This window comes from Peromyscus leucopus, chromosome 3 (assembly GCF_004664715.2).
Source record: "Peromyscus leucopus breed LL Stock chromosome 3, UCI_PerLeu_2.1, whole genome shotgun sequence".
NCBI lineage: Eukaryota > Metazoa > Chordata > Mammalia > Rodentia > Cricetidae > Peromyscus > Peromyscus leucopus.
The window spans coordinates 61,476,606-61,502,167 of record NC_051065.1 but is presented as its reverse complement, the minus strand read 5'-3'; the positions used below and the strand labels follow the sequence as shown (position 1 = coordinate 61,502,167).

Sequence of the window (25,562 nt, the reverse complement as noted above, 5' to 3'; positions counted from 1 at the left end):
CTCTGACTTGCACCAGCAGCTCTACACCTGTGTGTGGTATGGTGTGTGTGTGTGTGTGTGTGTGTGTGTGTGTGTGTGTGTACACTTGCTGGTTTCTCTTTAATCCAATTCAGACCTTCTGGGCCAGAAAGCAGTGATTTTGCAGCAGCACCTCTGACCTATTTCCCTCTTTCATGTGATTTTTTGTTTGTTTGTTTGTTTGTTTGTTTAGATAGGGTTTCTCTGTGAAGCCCTGGCTGTCCTGGAACTCGCTCTGTAGACCAGGCTGGTGGTGAACTCACAGAGATTCACCTGCCTCTGCCTCCCAAGTGCTGGGACTAAAGGTGTGTGCCATCACTGCCTGACCTTTCATCTGTTTTTAAAAATGGTCTCTTCCTTCAAAACTGAATACACACAGCCAGATGTGGGGGCTCATGCCTACAATCCTAGCACTGAGGATGCTAGGCTGAGGCAGGATCGCCATGAATCTGGAGCCGGGCTACTAGAGTAAGACTGTCTTTTTTAAAAGGCAACCAAGCAAACAAACAAAAAATAGCTGAAGTTCTATGAACTAAAATTCTGCTTCACAGGCAGGCAGTGGTGGGACACACCTTTAATCTCAGCACTTGGAGGCAGAGGCAGGCGGATCTCCGTCAGTTTGAGGCCAGCCTGGTCTACAGAGCGAGTTTCAGTACAGCCAGAGCTACACAGAGAAATCCAGTCTCAAAAAAAACAAAATAAATAAATAAATAAATAAATAAAATCCTGCTTTACTTAGCTGAATGGGTTTCTATTTCTCTTTTTTCCCCTCCAGCAGTGGGGATTGAACCTCGAGCAGTGGTTCTCAGCCTTTCACACCAGCCCCCTAAGACCATCAGAAAACACAAATATTTACATTAAGATTCATAACAGTAGCCAAATTACAGTTATGAAGTAGCAACGAAAATAATTCTATGGTTGGGGGTCACCACACCATGAGGAGCTGTGTTAAAGGGTCACAGCGTTGGGAAGATTGAGAAGCACTGACCTAGAGCCTCGTGCATTCTGGGCAAGGGCTCTACCACTGAACTACCCTTAGTCTTAAACAGGTCTCTAAGTTCCAGGCCAGCCAGGGTCACATAATAGAGACCCTGTCTCAAAAAGTGGAGGGTCTACAAGTGAAGCTGGAGCTTGGTAGAATGTTTGTCTAGATGCACAAAGACCTGAGTTCAACCCCATGGTAGCACTCCATAAACCTACCATGATGGCATTTATTTAAAATCATTAACATTTGGGAGATGTGAGGCTGGAGAATCAGTTCAAGGTCATCCCCAGCTACATACATTATGGGGCTCACTCAACATTGTACTCATCCATCAGAAGCATGGCATGCACTCCTACCCCCGAGACACACACACACACACACACACACACACACACCTGAGCAGAACATGCACCCCTACCCCCGACACACACACACACACACACACACACACACACACACACACACACACACACACCCGAGCAGAACTTTCAGGTTTTGCTCTACGTTTAGGGTTTCTCTGACTGCTAGGAGAGCATCTTTTCATGGTGACTGACCACATGAGTTTCTTTTTCTTGTCTCTCTTGTCCTATTTTTGGCCTGCTTTTCTCTTGGGTTTTTCAAACCTATTTCTTAACAACTTGCAGGAGCTCTCTGCAGAAGGGTGCATGTTAGCTGCTTATCCAGTACATGCACACTGTGTGATGGGAGATGTAATTACACTGATAGGCTTGTAACGGATTAGAACATGCGAACACTACCACCAGTCATCTGCCAGACAAGAGCGGAACTTGTCGGGGGAAGGGAGAGGCACTCTCTCCACTAAGACCCAGCACAACCACAGACACAGGCAAGGGCCATCCAGGTACACTGACGCCACGGGGGAGGGCTGTCACAGTTTGTCCCCAGGGTGTGGATGTATCTCCCTACAACCTAGCTTACTAGCACAGGACAGGAGATAAGCTCTTGGCACAGAAATCTGGTTGCTACTGCTCTACTGCCTCGAATGTTCTGCCATGATGATCAAGTGGCCTAAGCCATTTTTTAAAACTTCTCCATACCTCAGTTTCCCCACCTGAAAAATGGAATCAATAATGCCTTGTAAGGATGGTCCAAAACTTACACTGTTAGGAGAATAACAGGTGTGTGAGGCAGAGAAGTGCCGGACCGAAGTCCCTCTCTCACGGCGTTTCTACCTGAGATGGAAGAGCTGGTCCTGCAGCCCCAGCTCAGAATGCTGCAGCTCCTCATCACCCACAGCAAGAGCTGTCAATCTTGTGACATTTGCAGCACAAACACAGGAAGAGCTGGAGTGAGGGGTGGCACGTTTGCGTGGTTTAAAAACACACTACGGCAGCAATTTTCATAATAAAATCACTACTCCAGTGAAACTGTGTCTGGCAGTGCTTGTCAAGGCGGCAGGCTAGTGCTGCACCCACCGGCATCTGCACAGCCACCCTTGCCCCAGGGCCACTAGGCAGCACCCATTTCCAGCCATAATCTGGTGCACTCAGGATTCTGCTAAAATAAGAGACTTTGCTTTCTGAAAGCACAATTCTTCTTTGATGCTAGCTTACCAACGCACGCACGCACGCACGCACGCACGCGCCCATCTCCCACTTAGAGCACTGGGAGAGTTCTCACATACTCACACCCCAGCCTGGGTACCTGGCCCAGCACTTGCACATTCTAGCTTGTCACAGAAACAGACTGTATTGTTGATCAAGTTTGGGGCACCTTGAAAGAAAAGGCTGTGACACTGTTGTCCCCAGGTTTAGATGGCACCTCTGCCAGTCCTCAGTTCCCCCCCACACCAGGTACCCTCCTCCTGGACTGTACCAGTCCACCCTGGCTTCCCAGGCAGAAAGAGATGGGGCAGTCAGAGTATCCAGGAAGTGATCCTCTGCCAAGCTTCCTGAGATGCTGTCCCTACCCTCCTGAACTTGGCCTATTCTAGGCCCTCCTCTGAGGAACGGTCCAGTCTTTCGCCTTACCCTACTCCAAGCGCCATCAAGGTCTATTGCTCAAAGCCCATGGACTGTATCCCTGTCAGCAGGCCTAAGTCACTGGGAAGGAGGTCCCACAGCTCAGAGAAAGGAACACACATCCTTGAGATGGCCCCATGCTGTCCTCAGAGGCATCTGGTCCTGTCTAAGATGGACCACAGATCCTGGGCTAGTAAAAAACTCATGAATGGACAGGCACGATGGCGCACACCTTTAATCCCTGCACTCAGGAGGCAGAGGCAGGTGGAACTCTGGGAGTTCGAGGCCAGACTGGTCTACAGATCAAGTTCCAAGTCAGCCAGGGCTATACAAAGAAACCTTGTCTCGAAAACAAAATTAAAAAAACAAAAAACAAAAACTACAACCAATCAACCAACCAACCAAAAAAACCCGACCTATGACTGGCTGCTCTGGCACTCTTACCACAGAGAGGGCATGAGTCAAAAGACCCACTGCCTCAGCAGAGCACATATGCCACCATAAATGGCCTCTCTTGACGCCAACTCATAGAGAACAGTGATGTACAAGCCCTTGACCTGGTAGCCCTTGACCTGGACACAGCCTGCTCTGGCTGCAGCTGGTCCTGGAGAGGTCCACAGGCAGCCTGCTCCACTGCTCCAGAGCAGCCCTGGCCCCGATCCAGACGGCCTCTCCTCAGCTGTGCCAGAGGAGCAGGCTCAGGACAGACAGGCTTTTCAGAATCAGAAAGGTTCCTTGGAGGGTCAAGCACCTACCACAGCGGGCAGTATACTAGGCTACTAGGCGGGGAACCTGGGAATGGCCTGGACAGCTCTGTCACAGGCACAAGGCTCAGGCTCCATCAGACACAAGCACATGACACATGCCAGCTAGGGATGACAAGGGCTGCTCCAAGTCACTGGAAATGATCAGAGTAGGCAAGGGTGTGTATTTGAGGGGAGGGGTCAAAGGTGGACAAGGTCAATCAGGCTGGTGAGGGGCTGCCAGAAGAAGCAAAGGTGTGTGGGACCTACAGTGAGCAGGTTGTACTGGGCAAATGTGTTGATGTGAGTTCGGGACAGCGTTTTCCCCAAACAGCAACAAAGCTGGGAAGAATGGGTTTTTCATTGATGGCTACATCAGGTCATCGTGACAGGCAGGGCATGCAGCACCTGGCAGGAGACAGGGTTGGGGGGCTGGATGTGTAGACTGAAGGTGGCTTTGGGGGTGGGACACTAATTTGGAACAGAAACAGGTTCAGTCTGACCCAATGTGCATGGACAGAGATGTGGCCACTAGGAAAGAACGTCTCCCACACATAAAAGGACAGTGGCCTGTCTGTCCCTGATGGGTTGGTTCTAAGGTCTCAAGTCCTCCACAAAGAAGTGCACACACCAAGAATCTTTTGGGCTGCTGGGTCGGCAAGGAAGCTGGCTCTAGACTCTGGACCATATATGCTGAGGATCTGAATATGCTAAACAGGACAGCATCTCCCCTAACAGTGACAAAGATGGAGAGAATTAACTCTTTTTGTTGTCGTTCGTTTGCTTTTTCAAGACAGGGTTTCTCTGCGTAGCTCTGCCTGTCCTGGATCTCACTCTGTAGACCAGGCTGGTCTTGAACTCATAGAGATCCTCCTGCCTCTGCCCCTCAAGTGCTGGGATTATAGGTGTGTGCCACCACTGCCTGGTTGAGAATTAACTCTTAACAAGATGATCACTTCAGGCCTCTCCAAGCTGGACTTGAGGAGGCTTGCAGTATGGCATATGAGTGTCACACATGGAAGAGGACAAGAGGGTCCAACGCATCTGGGGGGGGATGACGACAGATGAGAGAAAAAACAAAGAGCAAACGTTAGGGAGGGCTGGAGGAGCTCCTTCGGTGCCCCCTGTTTCTAGAGGAGACTGTGTGCACCAGCTTGCTGTGAGAGCCAGACTTCTTACCATAAACGAAGGTAAACCACAAACAGAAGGTCTTACACGAGTCCCCGCCTAAAATGCCAGAATGGAGGGAGGCCTTTAGTTCACTCACCCTCTCCCAGGAAAACCCTAACAAGTGACCTGGACGCTGACCGATGCAAAGCTCCCAGGGCCTTCCAGACTGGCATGCCTCATAGTCTCCCAGGAGCAGGGCAGAGTCACCCTCCATCTCTGTCTCTGGACAGAACTGTGTGAAGCATGGATCCCACACTGGGAACAGAGACAGCTCTTAATATTTGAACTATTCTACACAGAAGTCGTCCTTCTAGGTTTTCAGAAGATATTCAGGGTTAAACACTACGGTGCGGGGGGGGGGGGGGGGGGGGGAGGCAGCTGGCAAGAAGGCTCAATCAGGGTAAGGTGTTTGCAAACAAGCAGGATGACCTGGATTCAATTCACAGCATCCATGTGATGGAAAGAAAGAACTGACTCCCAAAGTTGCTCACTTATTTCTGCATGCACGCACACTGTGGCACATGGTAAGTAAATGCAAAACCCCAAACTCCTGGATATACTGCGATGAATTTCTGCATGCACGCACACTGTGGCATGTGGTAAGTAAATGCAAAACCCCCAAACTTCTGGATATACTGCAATGCTTTTAAATGGATGTATTTGTCATCAGTCACCTTGGTGAGTGCTCAATAAATAAATATTTATTAGCTGGAGAATGGTTAGCATCTGCTTGTAATTCCAAGCCCTTGCAAAGACGAGACAGGGAGGCTGTGTGTGTGCTGTGTGTCTGAGGCCAGCTAGGGCTAGAGACGGAGACCCTGTGCTGTCCTCCCAACAAAAAGTAAATAAGTAAAAGTAGTTGTTAGGAGCTGGAGAGATAGCAAGAGCATTTGCTGCTCTTGCAGGAGACCCGATTTAGTTCCCAATATTCACATGGGGCAGCTCACAACTATCTGTAATTCCAGGGAATTCAACGCCATCTTCTGGCCTCCAAGAACACTTGCACACTGATGTACATCCATTTATATCTACTCAAGCCTACACATACACACACAAAATAAAAGATAAATCTTTAAAACTGAAAAAGAAATTAGTTGAATGACTAAATAAAAATGGGCATTTATAGAAAGAGTATATTTATTTTTGTACAGGGCACACACACAGACTGAAGGAGTCCTCCTAGGCACAGGGCACACACAGACTGAAGGAGTCCTCCTAGGCACAGGGCACACACAGAGACTGAAGGAGTCCCCCTAGGCACAGGGCACACACATAGAGACTGAAGGAGTCCTCCTAGGCACAGGGCACACACACACACACACACACACACAGACTGAAGGAGCAAGCTCAGGTCCTTTAGGCCGGTGCAACAAGCGCTTTTATGCACCGAGCCCTCTCACCAGCCTAGAACATGGATCTTAACTCTATGCCTTACAGACTTGGACTAGTTCTTTCAACGTAGAAAGTCGAGAAGAAACTTGAGACAAGAACCAAGCAGCAGGACTTTGAATCATGGGAAGCAGACAAATCTCCACAAGTCTCTTCAGAATAAGGACCATAGGGTAGTTAGGGTGTTAACAGAAAACATCTTCCAAACAAGAATGACACTTGCTGTGCCTAGGAGGCCCTGCCTGGCAGGAACACCTGAGGGGTCTACATTCCCCTCACCCTCCTCCATCTTGGCTTTTAGTCTCAGGGTTGGCTTTGATCCCACTCCCAAGCTGGGTCTGGGTGCACATTCTACTGCAACATCAAGTTAAAAAGCAAGAGATAGGGCTGTGGGTGGCACCCCAACTGCCATAAGAGGGGAGCTGAGAGAAGGAAAAGGCAACACTGTCCAACAAAGCACCACTGTGGTCAGGGACAGGGCCTCAGACAGCAGGGACCGGCTCTGTCAGCCCCGCTTAGAGCACACAGGCCCGAGTGCCGACAAGAAAATCCGCTGCGGGCTGGAGGGGCCGACTCCCGGAAAACAGAAACCAACAATTAAGAAAAATCAGTAGTAAGAGAGATTAAACTTACTTTAAGCCTGAACAGATACAGGAATAACGAACCAAAAGAACCTGAACAAGGAGCAGAATTCAATCAATGGGAATGAATGACTGCGTGCGTGCGTGCGTGCGTGCGTGCGTGTGTGTCTGTGTGCGATCAAATGAAAATGAATGACTGTGTGTATGTGTGTGTGTGTGTGTGTGTGTGTGTGTGTGTGTGTGTGTGTGTGTTGCCAGCCAGGACTGTTTGATAAGCAAGTATTCTACCCTCAGTCCAACAAACCTTTAATGAGTCTCACTAATAAAATCAATCAAATAAGCTATAATCAAAGAAATACAGGTGGAAACAGGGACAGCCTTTTTGGTGTTTTGGTTTTTTTCTCATCTGCCAGGGAGGCAGGCAGGGAAAAAGCTATCTCCACCCCTGGGAGTCAGAGCGGTGGCAGAAGTCCTAAAAATGTGCAAACTCTGTATCTTACCATCGTCATCTGGGAAATCATCCAAAGGAAATGATCAGACAAATGTACAACTAGGTAATAAACAGTGTGCCCTTACCGTAAATAGGATTCTGCGCTGCCTTCTGGAATAATGACTACCATCAACATGGGCTGGCTCCATACCAGGCAGCGGCCTAGCTCATGAAAGATCCTGCTATCCTAAGCACACCAAGACTAAGACATGTCAAATGTGTAAACTGAGGCACAGAAACTCTCCTTCCTCTCACAGGCTCTATTCCCCCTGCAGGCTCTCAGGTGAGACATCTTAGAAGGCTCAAGAGAGAAGGCTCTGTGCTGAGCTTGGAGTCCTCCTCAGTCCCCTAGTTGGCAGCTGGGACCCCTGGCCCAAGAGCCAAGACTGAGGTGGTTCCAAATACTGTAACTGCAGTTGTTAGGTGACTCTGGAAAGATAGGCGTGGAGCCACGGAGTGAACTGCCTAACCTGTCCTAGCCAGGCAGAGGCAGAGTAGGGACAAGGACCCAGTGGCCTCACTGCCTGTCCGGGGGCTGCCAATTAACAAAGGATCCTTGCTGTGAGGAGCTGAACCTCTGGCTCCTCTTCTCCCCCTGCAGCATCTGCCACAAAACAAAACCAAAAAGTCAAGTACAGGGTGGGGCGAGAGTGGCTGAGAGGTGGCTCCGTGGTTAGGAGCACTTGTTCTTGCAGAGAACCGAGGTTCAGTTCCCAGAACCCACGTAACAACTCAGAACTCTCCACAACTCCAATTCCACTGGTACCAGGCAGGCACACATTGTGCACATTCATATTTGCAGGCAAAACACTCATACATATAAAATTAAAAAAAAATTTTTTTTTCCAGTTTTTCAAGACTGGGTTTCTCTGTGTAGCTCTGGCTGTCCTGGAACTTGCTTTGTAGACCAGGCTGGCCTCAAACTCACAGAGATTCATCTGATTCTGTCTCCCAAGTGCTGGGATTGAAGGCGTGCACCACCACTGCTCAGCTAATAAATCTTTTTTTTAAAGTGGAAAGCCCATATGAAGTTGTGAACCTATAATCCCAACACCGGGGAAGGAAAAGGCAGGAGAAGCAGCAGTTCAAGGTCATCCTCCATCACATAGCAAGTCCTAGGCCAGCTAGGACCACACTGAATCTCAAACAAAGAAACGAAGTGTAAGGACCTGAATTCAGTCCCTAGCACCCACATCGAAAAGCTGGGCATGGTAACACGTGCCTGTCATCACAGCACTGGGGAGACACACAGACAGGAGAATCCCTGGGACTTGACAGCCAGCCAGTTTAGCTGAATCAGGGAGGCCAGGTTCAGTGAGAGACCTTGTCTCAAAAATGAGTTGGAGAACAACTGAGGAAAACATCAGCGCTGACCTCCTTCCTCCACGAGTGCACACACTCACATGAGTGCACACTCACACGAGTGCACAGACACTCTCATGCACAAAACCAAACTCCAAAATTCTACCTTTACTATAAAAACCAGCAATACAAAAATCCACCAAAGAGCCACAGAGGGAAAGAGCCTAAAAAGAAACATGACAGATGCTCCTGACAGCAACTTCCAGGTAGGAAGGCAGGACAGTAGGGTTAAACTTCCTTTGCTATATGAGTTGGTTATAACAAACACATACTTATTTTTAACACATAGGAATGTATTAAATGAGGTTTTTAGTGCTGGGCAGTGGTAGCATAAGCCTTTGGTCACAGCATTTGGGAGGCAGAGGCAGGCAGATCTCAGAGTTGGGGGCCAGCCTGGTCTACATAGTGAGTTCCTGGACAGCCAGGGCTACATAGAGAAACCAGAGAGAGAGAGAGAGAGAGAGAGAGAGAGAGAGAGAGAGAGAGAGAGAGAGAGAAAGATTTTTGTGTATGTATTTTAGCTGTGTTGGATAGTTTTTCTGTGAACAACCTAAATTCACCTGAGGATCAGGACCCATTGATAAAATGCCCCATCAGACTGGCCTGGGGCAAGCATGTGGTATGTTTTCTTGAGTCATCAATCAATTGATGTGGGAGGGCACAGCCCATTGTAGGCAGTGCCAACCCCAGGCAGATGGTCCTGGGAGGTGTAAGAAAGATAGCTGGAACCAGTGGCGTAGTGGACGCCTTTCATCCTAGCACTTGGGAGGCAGCGGCAGGCAAATTTTTGAGTTCAAGGCCAGCCTGGTCTACAGAGTGAGTTTCAGGACAGCCAAGGATACAGAGAAACCCTGTCTCGAAAACAAAAATAACAACAAAAAAGAAACAAGGAAAGGTAGCTAAAGGGAAGCCTGGAGGGCCAGCCAGTAAACAGCATTCCCCTCTCCAGAATTGAGAAACTGCTGACTTCCCCTGCAGATGGGGTAGAAGCTGTAAGATGAAATAAACCCTTTCTTCCCCAAGTTGCTCTTGGTTACGGTGTTTATCGCAGCAACCAAAAGCTAACTGAAGCAGTCTGCATGTGCACATCTGTACCACATGCATGCCCGATGCCCATGAGGGTATCAGATCCCCTGGAACTACAGTCACGGATGGCTGTGTACGGATGCAGATGCTGGGAACTTAACCCAGTCCCTCTAAAAGAGCGCTAAGTGGCCTCAACCGCTGAGCCATTTCTTCAGCCCTTCAAATGAGGCTGATTCTATTCATTTACTTTGAGATAAGGTCTCACTATGAAGCTTTGGCTGGCTGGAACTTCCTACATAGTCCAGGCTGGCCTCGAACTCATAAAGGTCCACCTGCCTCTGCCTCCCAAGTGCTGGAATTAAAGGCGTGCACAACTATGATGGCAAAAAATGAGGGTTTTCTGTTGTTCTTTTTCAAGACAGGCTTTCTCTGTGTAGCCCTGGGTGCCCTGGGTCTCACTCTGTAGACCAGGCTGGCCTCAAACTCACAGATATCCACCTGCCTCTGCCTCCCCAGTGCTGGGATTAAAGGCCTGCGCCTGCACCACCACCACCACCACCCGCTGAGATTTTTTATTTTTATTTTATGTGCATCGGTGTTTTGCCATGGGTATTGGGTCCCCTGGAACTAGAGTTGTGAGCTGCCATGCGGGTGCTGGGAATAGGACCCGGGTCCTCTGGAAGAGCAGTCAGTGTTCTTCACTGCTGAGCCATCTCTCCGGTCTCTACTGAGGTTTTGTTTTTGATTTTTTGGAGACAGGGTTTCTCTGTGTAGCTTTGCGCCTTTCCTGGAACTCACTTGGCAGCCCAGGCTGGCCTCGAACTCACAGAGATCCACCTGCCTCTGCCTCCTGAGTGCTGGGATTAAAGGCGTGCGCTACCACTGCCCGGGTTTGGTTTTTTTTTTTTTTTGTTTTTTGTTTTTTTTTAAAGAACATATTCTATAACGTCTCCGGGGTAAGCATCTCTTCATTTATGCTATCTCTACACACTTAGCTGTTTCAGTTGGGGGTTTTTAGATATCCAGAAAAAAATTACATGGGGTGGGGGTGGGGAGTTGGTGGGGTTGGCAGAGAGATGGCTCAGTAGTAAAAAGCACTGACTGTTCTTCCAGAAGAGCCTGGTTCAATTCCCAGCACCCACAGGACAGCTCACAACTGTCTGTAATTCCAGTTCCAGGGTATCTGGCACTCTTACAGGCATACATGCAGGCAAAACACCAATGCACATTAAAATAAATAAATCTTTAAAAAAAGAAAGAAAGAAATCCCATCAGGGAAGAAGAGCCCTGAGTCGCTGTAAATTATAGTCTACAAGTGTCTAAACTCCAGGGCAGTTTGAATCTCAAAAACTTCCCCTGGAGCCATCTATGTGGGCCAAGCATGTGCCCACCTGACCAAACCTTCTCTAGTTCACCCAAGTGAGGAGCGGGAACACCTGGCCAAGGCCCTGGCCCTGTGGCTCATTCTGGGGCCCCAGGGAGGCTATTCTAAGTCCCAGGCCATTTCACGTGCAAAATGGAAAGGACATTTTGAAAAATGAGGGGAATTGTGCAACACTGAGGAAGTCGATCTTGCTTTCAGGACACCGATACTTGGTAAACAACACACCTGTCCCATCTGCCTGCTCACCTTCCCATCCCACCTCCACTCCAGGGCTGGATCCATCGGACAAGTGAGCAAGCAGCTCCTTGTCCTGGGCACACACTAGGAGATGGAAGGCAGCAGTGGGGCCAATCACCAGGATTAAGCTCCACTGGTTTACCTGACAGAGAATGTGGCCATACAGGGTGACATTCGGGCAATGAGGAACAGGAAGACGTTCGTCTCCCCAAGTCTCCATGGGCCTAGTGACACCTGCGTGACAAGGTCAGAGTCCCTGCACCTGTGCCGCCGACATGACATTCGCTAGGGACACGACAGCCGCCAAGGACTCCAAGGCAAAGGCACACATGGTGAGGGACCCACTCTCATGCAGGCCACTCCACACTCTGGCCTGAACCCTCCCAGGCCACCCACGTCCTACAGAGCAGGCACCAGCTCTCATGGTTTCTTGAGATATTGGAAGATGGAAATAAATAAATACAGGAAAAAGCATTAAAAATTCCTTTCCTCCTGAGCGGCGGTGGTGGTGCGCGCCTTTGATCCCAGCACTCAGGAGGCAGAGGCAGGCGGATCTCAGTGAGTTCAAGGTCAGCCTGGTCTACAAAGTGAGATCCAGGACAGCCAGGACTACATAGAGAAACCCTGTCTTGAAAAACAAAACAACAACAAAAAATGTCAAAAAAAAAAATCCTTTCCCAACTAACACAGACACCCACACCTGGGCAATGATGGATCACTCCGCTCTACATGGGATGTTTTCATCAAACCCCTTCCCTCAAAGCTCAGGGAGCTACGCAGAGACAGACTGTGAGCTAGAGGTAATAGTTGACTCCAAGAAAACAGTGTCTTCCAGACCCAGCAGAGCTGACGCACACATGAACTCACGGAGACTATGAGCGTACACGCGACCTGCATTGGTTCAAGGAATATGGGTCCCAGTGCTGAGAGGAAGTGGACACAGGCTCCCATCCCCAACCAAGAAGATATTCCCCGGAAAAGGAAAAATCAGTTTTCTCCAATGGAGTATATTAGCTACACTTCAAGGCAGGCCCCATCCATGCCCAGGAGTACTTGGCCAACACAAAACAAACTCAATGGTGTTTTTGTAGACTTTTTGCCTAGTTTTGTTTGGGATTTTTTCTTTTTTTCTTACTGATCTTTTACTTGTATACTTTAGTTTCTGTTTTTGTAGGTGTGTGTGTGTGTGTGTGTGTGTGTGTGTGTGTGTGTGTTTTATAAAGGAGCGAAAAGAACATAAAGGTGAGTGGGTAGAGAGGTAGGAAGGACCTGGAATTGTGGAAGGGGTAAAAACATGATCAAAATATATCGTATGAAAAAAGTTTTTTCAATTAAAAGAAATTTCCTTCCCTACTGTCCTGCCCGCTTCACCTGTCTGTCCCCTATGGACACAGAGGCTAGCCACAGAGACCAACTTGCTCTATAACCTCACCACTACGTACGTGTTCTCAGACCACCCCCAACATAATCCCATCCCCCTGGGTGGGAAACCCTGCCAACCACACGCCCAGCTCCCACTTGAGGAGAGGACAGCAGAAGGGAGGATGCAGGTGGGACTTGGGGGCAGAGGCCGCCTCCCCATGAGGAAGGCTTCAACAGGCACCGAGCCTGCAGCCAATGGAGTGAAGGAGTCTGAGTCTCAGAGTCCACCTGTCCCTTCGAGCCCTGAAGCAGATAGATCTCCCAGCTTTACCCTGCTTTCAGAAAACCCAGCTTCATGGCTGCCACGCCCGAAGCCCTCTGCTGTCTCCGGCCCCGTGAACCATCCCCGGGATAGCTGGGCCCAGCCCTTACTGCGTCTCCTTTTCCTTCCTGACCTTTGTTCTCCAGAGTTCTGAGGTCCAGATGCAAGTGGGCCACCCAGTAGGAGTTAGAGAGATGAATTGGGGACAAATACACGTTTTGCTGCCTACCAGCACCCCACAGGGGTATCCTCTTTTTCAGAATTCCTAGAACCCTTGTGTGCAAAGTCCTACATTCCCCACTAAAATAGCTAACTAGGATTACAGAGTGACAGATGTAGGTTCCAGCCCATTCCTGACCTGCAAGTTGGGGGCCTCTCGGGAAAGCCTAGCGTGGGCATTTCACAAGGCAGCCGATCCTGTGTCAAGAATCCTGGCCAGGTGGGGACTACCCAGAATAATCAGGAAAGTTAGGGGGTCAGGCGCTTCCCATCTCTAAGAGGAACTAGCTTCCATGTCCTTTCCTTATGGCAGGGATATGGTAAGAGAAATCGCAGGACAATGGGAAAACGCAGTCATAAACACTCAAGGCGAGTCAGGCAGGGGCTGTGGCTGGAACCCTCTTCCTGCTTCCTCTGGGCTTTCCCAATGCACCTGGCCCCGGTTCTCTGTCTAGCAGAGGCTTGAAGCAAACAGGAAGAAACCCGTCTCTCTCCCTCCGGTTCCTTTGGGATATCACTTAAGCCACTGCCTGGGTAGGAAGGAAGGCAGAGCGGGAAATGCATGAATGAGAACAATCCAAGGAGACGACAGGAATGCTCCAAGGAACCTCTCAAGAAACACAAACCCCAGGGAAAACAGAGGGGTTTCGGGCGGCAGACAAAGCCGGGTTCCCGCGCACACACACAATGGTAGCCATATGGCACGCACACATAGGCACTGTCCACTTCCAGGCCCAGAGCCCAAACCGGAAACTGAGCTGGGCTGCAGGCCCTGCTGCCCCATCCCCCGCAGACACACACCTGCTCTGGGGTGCCTTCCTAAACCACTGGAGCTGCTTCTCCCAATCAATAGCTTCTCGGGGTTCCTGGATGGCTAGGTCTAGTGTCTCTCTGCCCCACTCACGGCCATCACGGGAAGCCCTGGTATCCCTGCATTCTTCTTTCTAGGACACAGCCAGGAGACTGTGAGAGTTGAGGGAACTCTTCCCTGGGAGAGAATGCTGATCACAAGCCAGGTGTCAGGCTGGGTTAGCCTTGGTCTCTCCCTTCTCTGAGCCTCAGTTTCTCACTGGCAAGGCTGAATGGCTCAGAGGGCCTGCATGCAGTTATCTTCTGGGCCTGACTCCGGGCTCCTGGTGGGTGCTGCTTTCCTTCTCTGGGGCCTAGGGATGGGCAGGTGTTTCCTCTTGACTAGGAAAGGAATGTTAATGTTTGAAATGGTTCTGGCAGTCACCTTCTGATAAGACAAATGAGCCCTTCACCAAGGATCAACTGAAGCAGGTGAAATGTCAGCCCTTTGCACAAGGAAGCTCAATCCCTTGAAGCACAGGCTCCTGGAAACTGTTTATGTAACAGCCTAGGTCTGCTGGGCTGAGGGGCTCAGTCCAAACAGAAAGAGCAAGGGCCCGTCCGACACGCTACTACCTCCCTACTCCGGGCAAGGTGGGAACACGGCCCAACAGGACAGATCAATATGGTTAGGCAGATGGAGGAGAATTCCACTGCGGGAAGCATCACAGGGCTGAACACTGGAGAAGTAGTCTGGTTGGTTGGGTTGGGCTTTTTTTTTTTTTTTTTTTTTTTTTTTGTAGCCTGCCTACAGTGGAAAAGCTGGGGCGATCGAAGTGTGAAAGCCAGTAGGGTGGGGGTAAAAAAAAAAATGGGTTCCCAGGAGAGGCCTGGAAGGGGAAGGTGGAAAAAGATGCTAGGACACTTCTCCAGACCGCAAAGTAGCAGGGACAGGGAGGAGACGACAGAGCTGGGGCCCTGGCGTTAGGGGAGCAGCTGGGACAGTCTGGTGACAGTGATCATCGGCTGAGTCTCAGGATTTCATGATGGTGACACAAAGCTTCCAAGCCAAGCAGATGGAATGGTAGGGTACTTCCAAACCACAATGGGGAAGTTAGTCTGGGGGAGGGCTCTGGGAGGGGAAATACTGCCTATCATGTGGAACTTAAGACAGATAAAAAACCAAACCAAGTACTTCCCAGGACCATGACTTGCACAGAAGATGCCCAGTCTGGTATGTGAGCGGGGTGACTTAAGTCATTAGTAGTACTAATAAACAGGAATTAGATGTGGAGCCCACTCAGCCTGACTTCTCCCTGCTCTGGAAAGTCTCTGGGACAGCTAATCCCCCAACACACACACATATTCTCTCTCTCTTCTCTCTCTGTCTCTCTCTCTCTGTCTCTCTCTCTCTCTCTCTCTCTCTCTCTCTCTCTCTCTCTCTCACACACACACACACACACACACACACACAGGTGGCTGTCCAGTAAGTTGCTTCATCCCCCAAAAAGGCAGGGGAAATCATCCTCGGAGTTCGTACTTCCTCCAGGAATAGGGAAGCACAGAGAACAGTTTCTTCTAGCCTCACTCTCTCTGCATCTAAGAGAAAAATGGAATCTCTTCTGAAGACCCTGGGCTCACACAAATGCCACCTCCCAATCTCCAGCCACAGCAATGAATCAGGCCGTTTACTCAAATCCATGTTAATGAGTTTTTTCTGTCACCTAATTAGTTCACAGTGAACTCTGCCTTGAGAGGGAAGAGAAGAAAGCAGGCTGGGAAAAGATCAAAAGGAAGTCAGAAGGCAATGTTACAACAAAAGGACCCAGATCTCAAGGGGGGCAGGGGGAGGCCCTACTACTCACAAAAGACTCAAGACTCGTCAGTTATTGACACCTTAAAAAAGCAAACCAGGGATGTTCACGTACAGAGGGCTCCAAAGCCTCACGCAAGATAAAGACCAGAACAGGATCTGAACTACAGGGCCCAAAGAGTGGGCATACCCTCCTCAACTCCATGCCAGCAGCAACTGGCCTTGGCTCTCCCTGCACTGCCACTAAGGCAGAACCCACCTCCTGCTGGTGGGCGTCCCCCTTCAAGCAGAGTTGGAAAGGGAAGCAGATGGACCAGGGCGAGGCCCATCTGTCCAAGCTAGCTAGAAGGTCAACACTGCCACTGGGGTGCCTGTTGCTACTGCCAGCCGGCCTCCACCACACCAGAGATCACGGGGCTTCTTGCCAGCAGGGTGCCCCCAATTAATGTGCCCCTCAGTGGCATGAGTTCAGGGCCCAAGTGCCCACAGGAAGGGAGCATTGTGAGAAGCAGCGATTGCTCTGGGGTTTATAGTCCCTAGATCCAGGCCCCGACCTCCCTGGAGGTCAGTCAGCATCCGGTAGCCCCACTTATGCCTCCGGGTTAAGCAGGCATGAATGTCCTAGGGGTTAGAGGTCAGTGCCAGCGCGCAGAGGGACCATCCTGCGCCTCCCACGCGGCCACAGCTCCCCAGCCCTGCGCCAGGCCAGGCCCGCGCCCGCCCGGCCGCAGAAGCGTGGGGGTGGGTGTGCGTCGGGAGAAGGCGCCGCGGGGAGCGCCACCCTCTGAAGCCTGCGGGAACGGCCCAGGAAGGCTGCCATCCACTAACCCGAGGCTCTGATCCTCTACCCGTACTGCCGGGCAGGGCCAGGGCAGTAGCTAAGATTATTCTCAAGCATCGGCCCCACCTTCACGACCCAACAAGGTCTTCCGTCGCGCCCATCGGGCCTGACCATGCCTGGCCAGATGTGGCCCCAAGGCCCTCCTGTCTTTGGCGACTCAGTGCATCAGTCTTTGGAGCGACACCACCTTCACATCCTGGGTCACGAAGAGCAGAAAAACGTGTCCACTAGCTCAAGACAGAACCCCCTCCCCCTCCCCCCAAAAAGTGTTCCTGAATAAGACACGAAAAAACCTAGACCTGGGCTCTGCAGCGCGGATTAGCAAATCGCGAACCTCTGCTCCACAAGACTCCTGAGCGCCAGAGAGGGGCCGGGCCGGGCCGCGGCCGTGGAGTCCCCGGGCCAGCGCTGCAAAGGCCATCGCGCCCCAGATCCCGCAGCCCCCCGGCTCTGCTCACCCTCGATGGAGATGACGTGCTCCCGGATCTGGTTCTGCAGCGCCAAATCCTCGATGCGTTCGATCAGATCGTAGATGGCGTAGATGTTGGGGTGTACCGACTCAAAGCGCTGGATCTCGGCCCGGATAGCGGCCGAGTTAGAGAGCGCGAACTGTTGGGGGGGCCCGCCGGCCAGCTGCTGCGAGGGGCCGCCACCCCCGGCTCCGGGCCCCGCGCCGCCGAACTGCCCGCCGCCCCCCGCTCCACCGCCGCCGCCGCCGCCGCCCCCCGGCGCCGCCAGGCTCTGCTGCTGCTGAGGACTCTGGCCCCCGCCCGCCTGGAAGTTCATGGCTCCGGAGCAGCGGGGCCCGAAGCGGCCCAGCCAGGGCCAGGGGCGGCGCGGCGGCGGCGGCGGCGGCGAGCGGGCGCGCGAGGCTGGAAGGACCCGAACTATGAAGCGCGCGGCGCCGGGCTAACGCATGAGGCCCGGAGCGGAGGCCAGAAGGCGCGGCCGCGCACGCTGGGGCCGCCGCCCGGCGTTTACCGGCGCCGAGATCCCGCCGCCTCGGAGCTGCCTCCAGCGGCAACAACAACGGGACCGGGAGCGCGCGGCCCGGGCCCTCCCCCCGCGTCATGCGCACGCACCGCCGCCCCGCCGGCTCCGGCACACGCAGCCGAGCCCCCCTCCCAGCCGCCCCCGCCCTCCAGCGCGTCGCCCTGCGCCCCCGCCCCTCTCTCGCTCGCAAGCTCCGCAGCCTCCACCCCCAAGAGCCGCGCGTTGGCCGCGGCGTGCGGCCCCACCCACCCGCCTAGGCCCTTCCGCCGGCTCGCCCGTCCCCACCCTCGGCGCCTCGAGGGCCACCCGCCTGGGGACACGATCGCGCTGTCCCCTCGTCCGGCCAGCTGTCGCTTTCATCTCTCTGCGCTGCTCTAGGCCGGTGTGGAATCCCTGGCCCGCTCCGAACAGATCCCTGCGCCCGAGGGTGCTGATAAATGGGGCTGATTGGCAGAGAAGCTCGCACAGGCCCAACGACGCCGCCCTCTTTTAGTGTGGCACCCGCACCTCTGTTCCCAGGCCTGGAGGTCAGCCCTAGGGATCATGCTGTGGTTATCTTCCCTGGCTCTCTGCCTCCACTGCTGGCTGGGGCTCGGAGACAGGGACGGGTTCCCCCGCGCCTATTTGCAGTTCTCCCGGAGTGTTTTACCTGAGGGCCCCTGCAAATGACGCTTGAAACAATAGTGTCCCAATTCTTATCCCCCAATGACAGCCCTCTCCCGAAAGACCATCCCATGCCATATTGAGGAGGGTTCATTGGTTCATTACAGAAACTCACCAGAACCCACATGGATCTCATAATTTTTCTTGTCCTACCCCTTTGTCCATCTTGTCCCCTACGAGGGCCAGAGAACGCCCTTCAAGGTCCCAGTGCTAACCTGCATCCCCAACGCAGACCCCCAAAACCTCCAAGAGGTGGCATGTGCAAGTGCACGGGAGTGACTGTGGAATAATTTACTAGAGTATGACGGAAGTCATGACATACACCTGTTGTCCTAGCACAGGGGAGGTGGAGTAGGAGGATTGGAAGTTCAAGGACAGCCTGGGCTACATAGGGAATTCAAACAGCGAATATGAATACATGCCTGTAATCCCGATACTAGGAAGGCAGAGTCTAGAAGATCACCAATCTGTCTCAAAAAGAAAAGCAACCCCAAGCAGTGGTGGTGGCGGCGGCGGCGGCGGCGCACACCTTTAATCCTAGCGAGGGGGTGGGGAGGCAGAGACAGGCAGATCTCTGAGACAGCCAGGACAGCCAGAACTACCCAGAGAAACCCTGTCTCAAAAAGCAAGAAAAGAACATCCAAATTTCAATGGGGCTGGAGAGATGTCTCAGTGGTAAGAGCACTGGCTGCTCTTCCAGAGGACCTGGGTTCAATTCCCAGCACCCACATGGTGGCTTATAACTAGTTCCAGGGAAGCTGACACCCTCTGCAAGCACCAGGTGCACACGTGAGTGCACATGTCGCACAGACACAGACTTAGGCAAAACACTCATACAAATAAAGATAAAAACAATAAAGAGTTCTCCTTAAAGAAAAGCAACAACAACAAAACAAAACACCACAAAGAACTAAATCTGTCAGTGGCTCACCCAGGTATCTTCTGAGAACCAGTGAAATGACTAAAGTAATGCCACCCTGTCCTAACTTTATTTTGTTTGTGTCTGCCTGGTCATTTCTCAGCCCTCTAACCCCAACAGTCATGTCTGCCTTGGCGACACATTTGAGATTCCCATGGCCTTAACCATGGGCCAGTTATATTAGCCAAAACGATTAAAGTAAACTAAAATAACTAAAGGAGATACAAGTTAAAATTGTCAACTGGAGCCGGGCGGGGGTGGCGCATGCCTTTAATCCCAGCACTTGGGAGGCAGAGGCAGGTGGATTCAGCCTGGTCTCCAAAGTGAGTTCCAGGAAAGGCGCAAAGCAACACAGAGAAACCTTGTCTCGAAAAACCAAAAAAAAAAAAAAAAAAAAATGTCAGCTGGACGTGGTCGTGCATACCTTTAGTACCAACCAGCACAAGGGAGGCAGAGGAAGGGAGATGTGAGTTCAAGGCCAGCCTGATCTACAAAGCAAGATCCAGGACAGCTAGGGTTACACAGAGAAGCTGTCTCAAAAACAAAAAATAAAACAAAAAATTAATTGTCATGTTATGTCTGAAATAATTACTATGCTCTGCGAGGAATAAATGTTTCAAGGTTGCTATGACCCTCATCTAACTTTGATGTAAATTATGGTTTTTGCCTTTTAAAACTTTTGTACCCCTGGGCTTGGACACCAAGCAACTTCAGAGACACGTGCCTATTCTTGGTCTACCATTAATAAAAACTTAAAACTTTTGTTTTCTTTTTCGAGACAGGGTTTCTCTGTGCAGGCTTGGCTGTCCTAGAATCAATCTGTAGACCAGTCTGGCCTCAAAACTCACAGAGATCCTTCTGCCTCTGCCTCCCGAGTGTTGGGATTCAAGACATGTGCCACCACCATCCAACCCCAAAACGTAAAACTTTTAACGTGGTTGTCAATAATGATCTCAAGTGGGTCATTTCACCATTGCTACATGCCCTGTTCCCCCTTTTTTCTGGTCTTAGGGTTGGACTACAGGACCTTATTAAGCATGCTAGGCAAATGCTCTACCACTGAATTCCACATGCACACAGCTACACATATTGTCTTTAAAAATATTATTTTTCGTGGGACCAAGTCCTGTGCTCATTGCATGAGTTGGCTGTCTGAAACCTGGAACTTATTCAGGGACACTTGGCTTAGTCTGGGAGGAAGGGACTGGACCTCCCTGGACTGAGTCTACCAAGTTGATCACAGTCCTCGGGGGGGAGGACTTGTCCTGGAGGAGGTGGGAATGGAGGGTGGGCTGGGGGTAAGGGGAGGGCGTGGGAGGGGGGAGAATAGGGGAACCCATGGCTGATATGTAGAACTGAATGATATTGTAAAATAAAAAATATATATCACAAAAAAATATTATTTTTCATATGTGTATGGGTGTTGTCTGTTTGTATCTATGTGCATTATGTGCAGGCAAGTACCTGATGCACATGGAGGTCAGTTTCCTCTAGAACTGGAGTTACAGTTTGTTTTTTGTTTTTTCGAGACAGGGTTTCCCTGTGTAGTTTTGGTGCCTGTCCTGGAACTCACTCTGTAGACCAGGCTGGCCTCGAACTCACAGAGATCTGCCTGGCTCTGCCTCCCTGAGTACTGGGATTAAAGGCGTGTGCCACCACCACCTGGCAGAGTTATAGTTTTGAGTTCCCATCTGGGCACTGAGAAATGAACCTAGGTCCTTCGAAAGAGCAGTCATGCCACTTAACTGCTGAGCCACCTTTCTAGCCCACATGTCATCTTTTTTTTTTTTTTTTAAACATTCATTCCCACTTATCAGGCCAACCTGGACTTTTCCCCCAAAATAAAATTGCCTATTACTCAACTTTCTACACATCTCTGCTCCTTCCTGCATTTCTCTTACAAAGGACCGAGTGCAAACTAGTCACACTGGGAACTCTCAAACTACTGAATGATGTGATTTCTATCTGTATGGCTTAGGAATGGCTTGTAAACTTTATGGTCTTAATCTGAAAAAATGAAGTGATTAAACAGAAGATAGCTTTCCTCACAAAAATGTCTAGTTCTTATGCTTTATAATTCTAAAAGTAATACTAGCATCTCTGGCCTGGTGGTGGTGGTGTACACGTTTAATCCCAGCATTCACGAGGCAGAGGCAGGCGATCTTTGTGAGTTTGAAGCCAGCCTGGTCTACAAAGTGAGTTCTGGGACAGCCCGGGCTACCCAGAGAAACCCTGTGTGGAAAAACTAGGACTGGCCTGTGTGGGGCTGGAGAGATGGCTCAGGAGTTATCAGCACTTACTGGGCTTGTTGAGCGTGCTGCTCTTACAGCCCTAGCAGAGGACCCTGGTTCAGTTCCCAGCACCCACGTGACCCCTAAAAACTGTCTATAATTCCAGTACCTGTCTATAACTCCAGTACTAGGTGATCCAATGTTCTTTTTTTGGCCTCCAGAGGCACCAGAAATGCACATGGTGCACTTATATATATATATATATATATATATTCAGACACACATCTATACAAATATAATTTTTTCAATAATTAGGGACTTGCTCTGCAAACATGAGGACCTCAATTTGACTCCGCAGCCTTCATGTCAAAAGCCAGGCAGGGCTGCCAATGCTTGTAACCCTAGCCTAGAGGAGCAGAGACAAATCAATCCTGTACATGTGTACACTCACATGCATGCGTCACACACGTGTACACGCATGTGTTTGTAGACTCCCAAGCAAGAAACTGCTCTATAAAATCCATGATTCAAGATATTTGTGGCTATTGGAGTAAAGACAAATCTACAGAGATTAGCTGTCACAGACCTACCTGCACTCCTCTATGCAGAAACACTTTTTAAAAAGAGGTTGGGGGATGAAAGAGGGACTCTGTAGGTGGCCAAAGGTAGTTTCAGACTCCTAATCTTCCCACCTCAACCTCCTAGTGCTGGGATTACAGTGACATGCCGCCCCACTCAGCCAATTTCTCAACTTAGGTTTGGGTGAAGCCAATGCACTAATGCTAGGCGTGGTGAATACAGTGACATATATTTTACACACTTGTCATACTCATTTAATAAAATTTCCAATGTCTTCCTTACAACTGACTTAGAAGAATTATACTTGTTCAGAGATTTAATAATCCACCAGAGAGTATGTAGCTGATGAGCCTGTGTGAGACCTTAGGATGTGTGCTCTGCTCCAAAGTCGATGCCAGCTTTACAGTCCCGTAGGGACAAGGTGCAGGAGCAAAGGAGGAGAGGCCCGGAAAAGAGGGCGGCCAGGGTCAGGCACTTTCCCTAGCAAGTGACGCAGGCAACCCACGCCTTCTCAGATACAGAGTCAATTTAGAAAGCCAAGCTGCTTTCTGACGTCCACTATGACAGAAGGCGAGGTCCGGGCAGTGGCCACCTAAGCTCCCTCGAGTCTTCATCTCAGCATCACCAACGCGGGCGCTCTGACGTGCTGCAGGCTGACGTTAGTGTCGGGAGTGACAGATGCCCCGGCAGCTAGTGGCGGAGCTGGAGGTTCTTGTTTCTGACCAAACCTCTGTGGACAAGCACACCCCCAGGGTCGCCCCCGTAGACCATCAACGATCCGCGGGCACCGGGAACAGCTGGTCCAGCCCGGGACATGGGTCCCCAGGGCGGAGGGCGGGAACTAAACAGGGCGGACTACAATTCCCACAATGCTCACGGGCCGCGGCAGCGGGGAAGGAGAGGGACCTCAGGTGTCTGCGACCTCGGTGCCTCCGGCCCGGAAGTGCCCGAGGGGCCGAGATGGAGCTGGTGGAGCTGGGCGGTGAGTCTCCGCGCGTGGCCGCGCCCACCCGGTCGCCCTAGGCCACAGCTGGGCCTTGCATGCCCCGCCCCGAGATCTCTGGTGCCCTCCTGCAGCTCGGGGGGCGGGCAGATGGGAGGAGTGATGGACCATTGGGGGTGGGGAGAGCTAAGTCTAGGTTCTCCTGGAAGGATCAAGGGTCTGGAGGCCTCTGGGTTTGGCGAGGCAGCCCCTGGAGGCGCTGAGTAGGGCTGCTGCGGGGTGGGGTTTGGATGGACCCAAGAAGGGGCCGAGCTGGGTAGACAACTGAGTTCCCTGGGCTCCAGATTGGCCAAGGGCGGAGTTTGACGTTTGGCGTTGTCTGGGAAGCTTTGGGAAGCTGTCTGTGTTGTGGGTGGGGTTTGGGTAGATGGTAAAGGGGAGGGTAAGGGGCTATAGAGACCCTTCTGTCTAATATCGAGTAGAGAAACTTAAGCGACAGGGCATCAGATGAGCTTTGCTGGGAATAGGTGAAGGAGAGAGAGAACTTTGGGATGAAGTGGACAAAAGTGTAGGTAAGCTTTTGGGTAAAGTTTGATGGAGGTTAAATTTAGGAGACCGTTGCTTAGAAGAGCCAGGCCCTTACTTGGATCCAGGGTTTGGGTGAATTGGGGAGCTGAATAAAGACCTGGAACTCAGACAGCAAAGTTAGGACTTGGAATCTAGTGATGCAGAGGGACATAACAAGAAGGCAAGTTTGGGACTCCGGGATGCTGGACCGACTAGGGTAGGTAAGAAGACAGACTAACTGGGACGGTGGGAGGGTTGTAGTGCAGTGGATTCAAGAGCTTGTCGAAGCTGGGGTGGCTCCTGGTCAGAAAGCAGCCTCTCACACATTCTTTGTACCTCTCTAGCTCGGTAGCACCTCTGGCCACTCAGGTGCCATGGCCTTGATTGAAGGGGTAGGTGATGAGGTGACTGTCCTTTTTTCGGTGCTTGCCTGCCTTCTGGTGCTGGCCCTTGCCTGGGTCTCAACACATACCACTGAGAACACAGAGTCCCTGCCACAGCCATCAGGGACCGCGACACCAGCACAGCCCAGTGAAGCCATGGCAGCCACAGACAGCATCAGAGAGGAGGCCCCCGGGGCTGAGAGCCCCAGCCTGAGACACAGAGGTCCATCTGCACAGCCAGAGCCTGACACAGGGGTCACAGCCACAACCCCACCTCCGGACTCCCTTCAGGAACCCCTAGTACTCCGGCTGAAGTTTCTCAATGACTCTGAGCAGGTGGCCAGGGCCTGGCCTCAGGACACCATTGGCTCCTTGAAAAGGTAAGCTGGGAGGAGGGTAAGAACAAAATGCTAAAAAATGGGGTGGGTGACTACGGAAGGGCCACTGGAGGTATTTGAAGCTCCCCCTTATTTTCTGTGTGAGAAAACTGTCTCCTCTAGACACTTACACCCTATACCTGTTAACCTGTTCCCACCTGCCCCCCCCCCCCAGAGGCCAGGATCTGGGTGGTCTGTAGAGGGCAGGGGTGAAAGCTGGGCTCGGTCCTCTGAGCAAAGGACCAGGACTTCCTGAGGCCTGCTCTCTTACCCAGGTCCCTCTCTCCTCAGGACCCAGTTTCCGGGCCGGGAACAGCAGGTTCGACTCATCTACCAAGGCCAACTGCTAGGAGACGACACCCAGACACTGGGCAGCCTCCACCTCCCCCCCAACTGCGTTCTCCACTGCCACGTGTCCACGAGAGTCGGTCCCCCACATCCCCCCTGCCCACCAGGGTCAGAGCCCGGCCCCTCCGGGCTGGAAATCGGCAGCCTTCTGCTGCCTCTGTTGCTCCTGCTGCTGCTCCTGCTCTGGTACTGCCAGATCCAGTACCGGCCCTTCTTTCCCCTGACAGCCACCCTGGGCCTGGCCGGTTTCACCCTGCTCCTCAGTCTCCTGGCCTTTGCCATGTACCGCCCGTAGTGCCTCCTCCGCGGGCTTTTGGCAGTGTGGCCAGCCCCTCTGGACCTCACTCCCCAAGGCGCAAAGGGAGCTGCTGTCTGCCCAGGCCCACCTCACCCGCTGCCTGCCTTTTTCCGCTACCCTGGAGCCCAGCCTTGCGCCGCAGAGGACTCCGGGGGTTAGCGGAGGCTTCTCCCTGTGATCTTCATCGCTCTGGGCCACCTCCCGGGGCTGCTGGCCCTCAGCCTTCGCAGACAGTAGGTTCTTCTGGAGCAGGCACTTGCTGTCGCTGCCTTGGCCCGGTGCAAAGCCGGGCCACCCCACTGGGCCCATCTTAGTGTGCTGCTGCCAGGGGACCTAGGTGTGTCTAGTTCCAAAGAGCTGCCGTGGTTGAGTTGGGGGGGGGGCGGGGTGTCGATGGACGGGGAGACTGGTGACGGGGAGCTGTTTTCTGGAATTTGTGCAGATTAAAGAAACTGTGAAGTTTTCACTCCCAGTGTGTCCGTGTGGCGCTTGAGGGTGGGGAGCCCCGGTCTGGGACCCAAGGCTGGACAGCGGACCGTCGCTCTCCC

At 51.8% G+C, this 25,562-nt stretch overlaps 2 protein-coding genes across 7 annotated transcripts in view; one reads left to right on the top strand and one right to left on the bottom strand.

The window, feature by feature from the left end:
- The window catches only part of Agap3 (ArfGAP with GTPase domain, ankyrin repeat and PH domain 3), a 52,497-nt gene extending 34,905 nt beyond the window's left edge, over positions 1-17,592 (bottom strand). For all 4 annotated transcript variants that reach the window (XM_028879542.2, XM_028879543.2, XM_028879546.2 and 1 more), the window contains exon 1: positions 17,172-17,592. In XM_028879542.2, coding sequence (XP_028735375.1) covers positions 17,172-17,499 — 328 coding nt within the window. In that variant the 5' untranslated portion in view covers positions 17,500-17,592. The remainder of the gene's footprint in view (positions 1-17,171) is intronic.
- A 5,378-nt stretch (positions 17,593-22,970) lies between these two features.
- Tmub1 (transmembrane and ubiquitin like domain containing 1) lies at positions 22,971-25,480 on the top strand. Of its 3 annotated transcripts, none has more exons than XM_028879562.2 (3): positions 22,971-23,080; positions 23,953-24,371; positions 24,660-25,480. In XM_028879562.2, exons 2-3 carry the CDS (start codon positions 23,983-23,985, stop codon positions 25,009-25,011), a joined length of 741 nt encoding a protein of 246 aa, XP_028735395.2. In that variant the 5' UTR covers positions 22,971-23,080; positions 23,953-23,982; the 3' UTR covers positions 25,012-25,480. The 3 variants fall into 3 exon arrangements, with proteins under 3 accessions (XP_028735395.2, XP_028735397.1, XP_028735396.1); XM_028879564.2 differs by lacking the exon at positions 22,971-23,080 and adding an exon at positions 23,148-23,825; XM_028879563.2 differs by lacking the exon at positions 22,971-23,080 and adding an exon at positions 23,148-23,829.
- Positions 25,481-25,562: the final 82 nt, after the last annotated feature.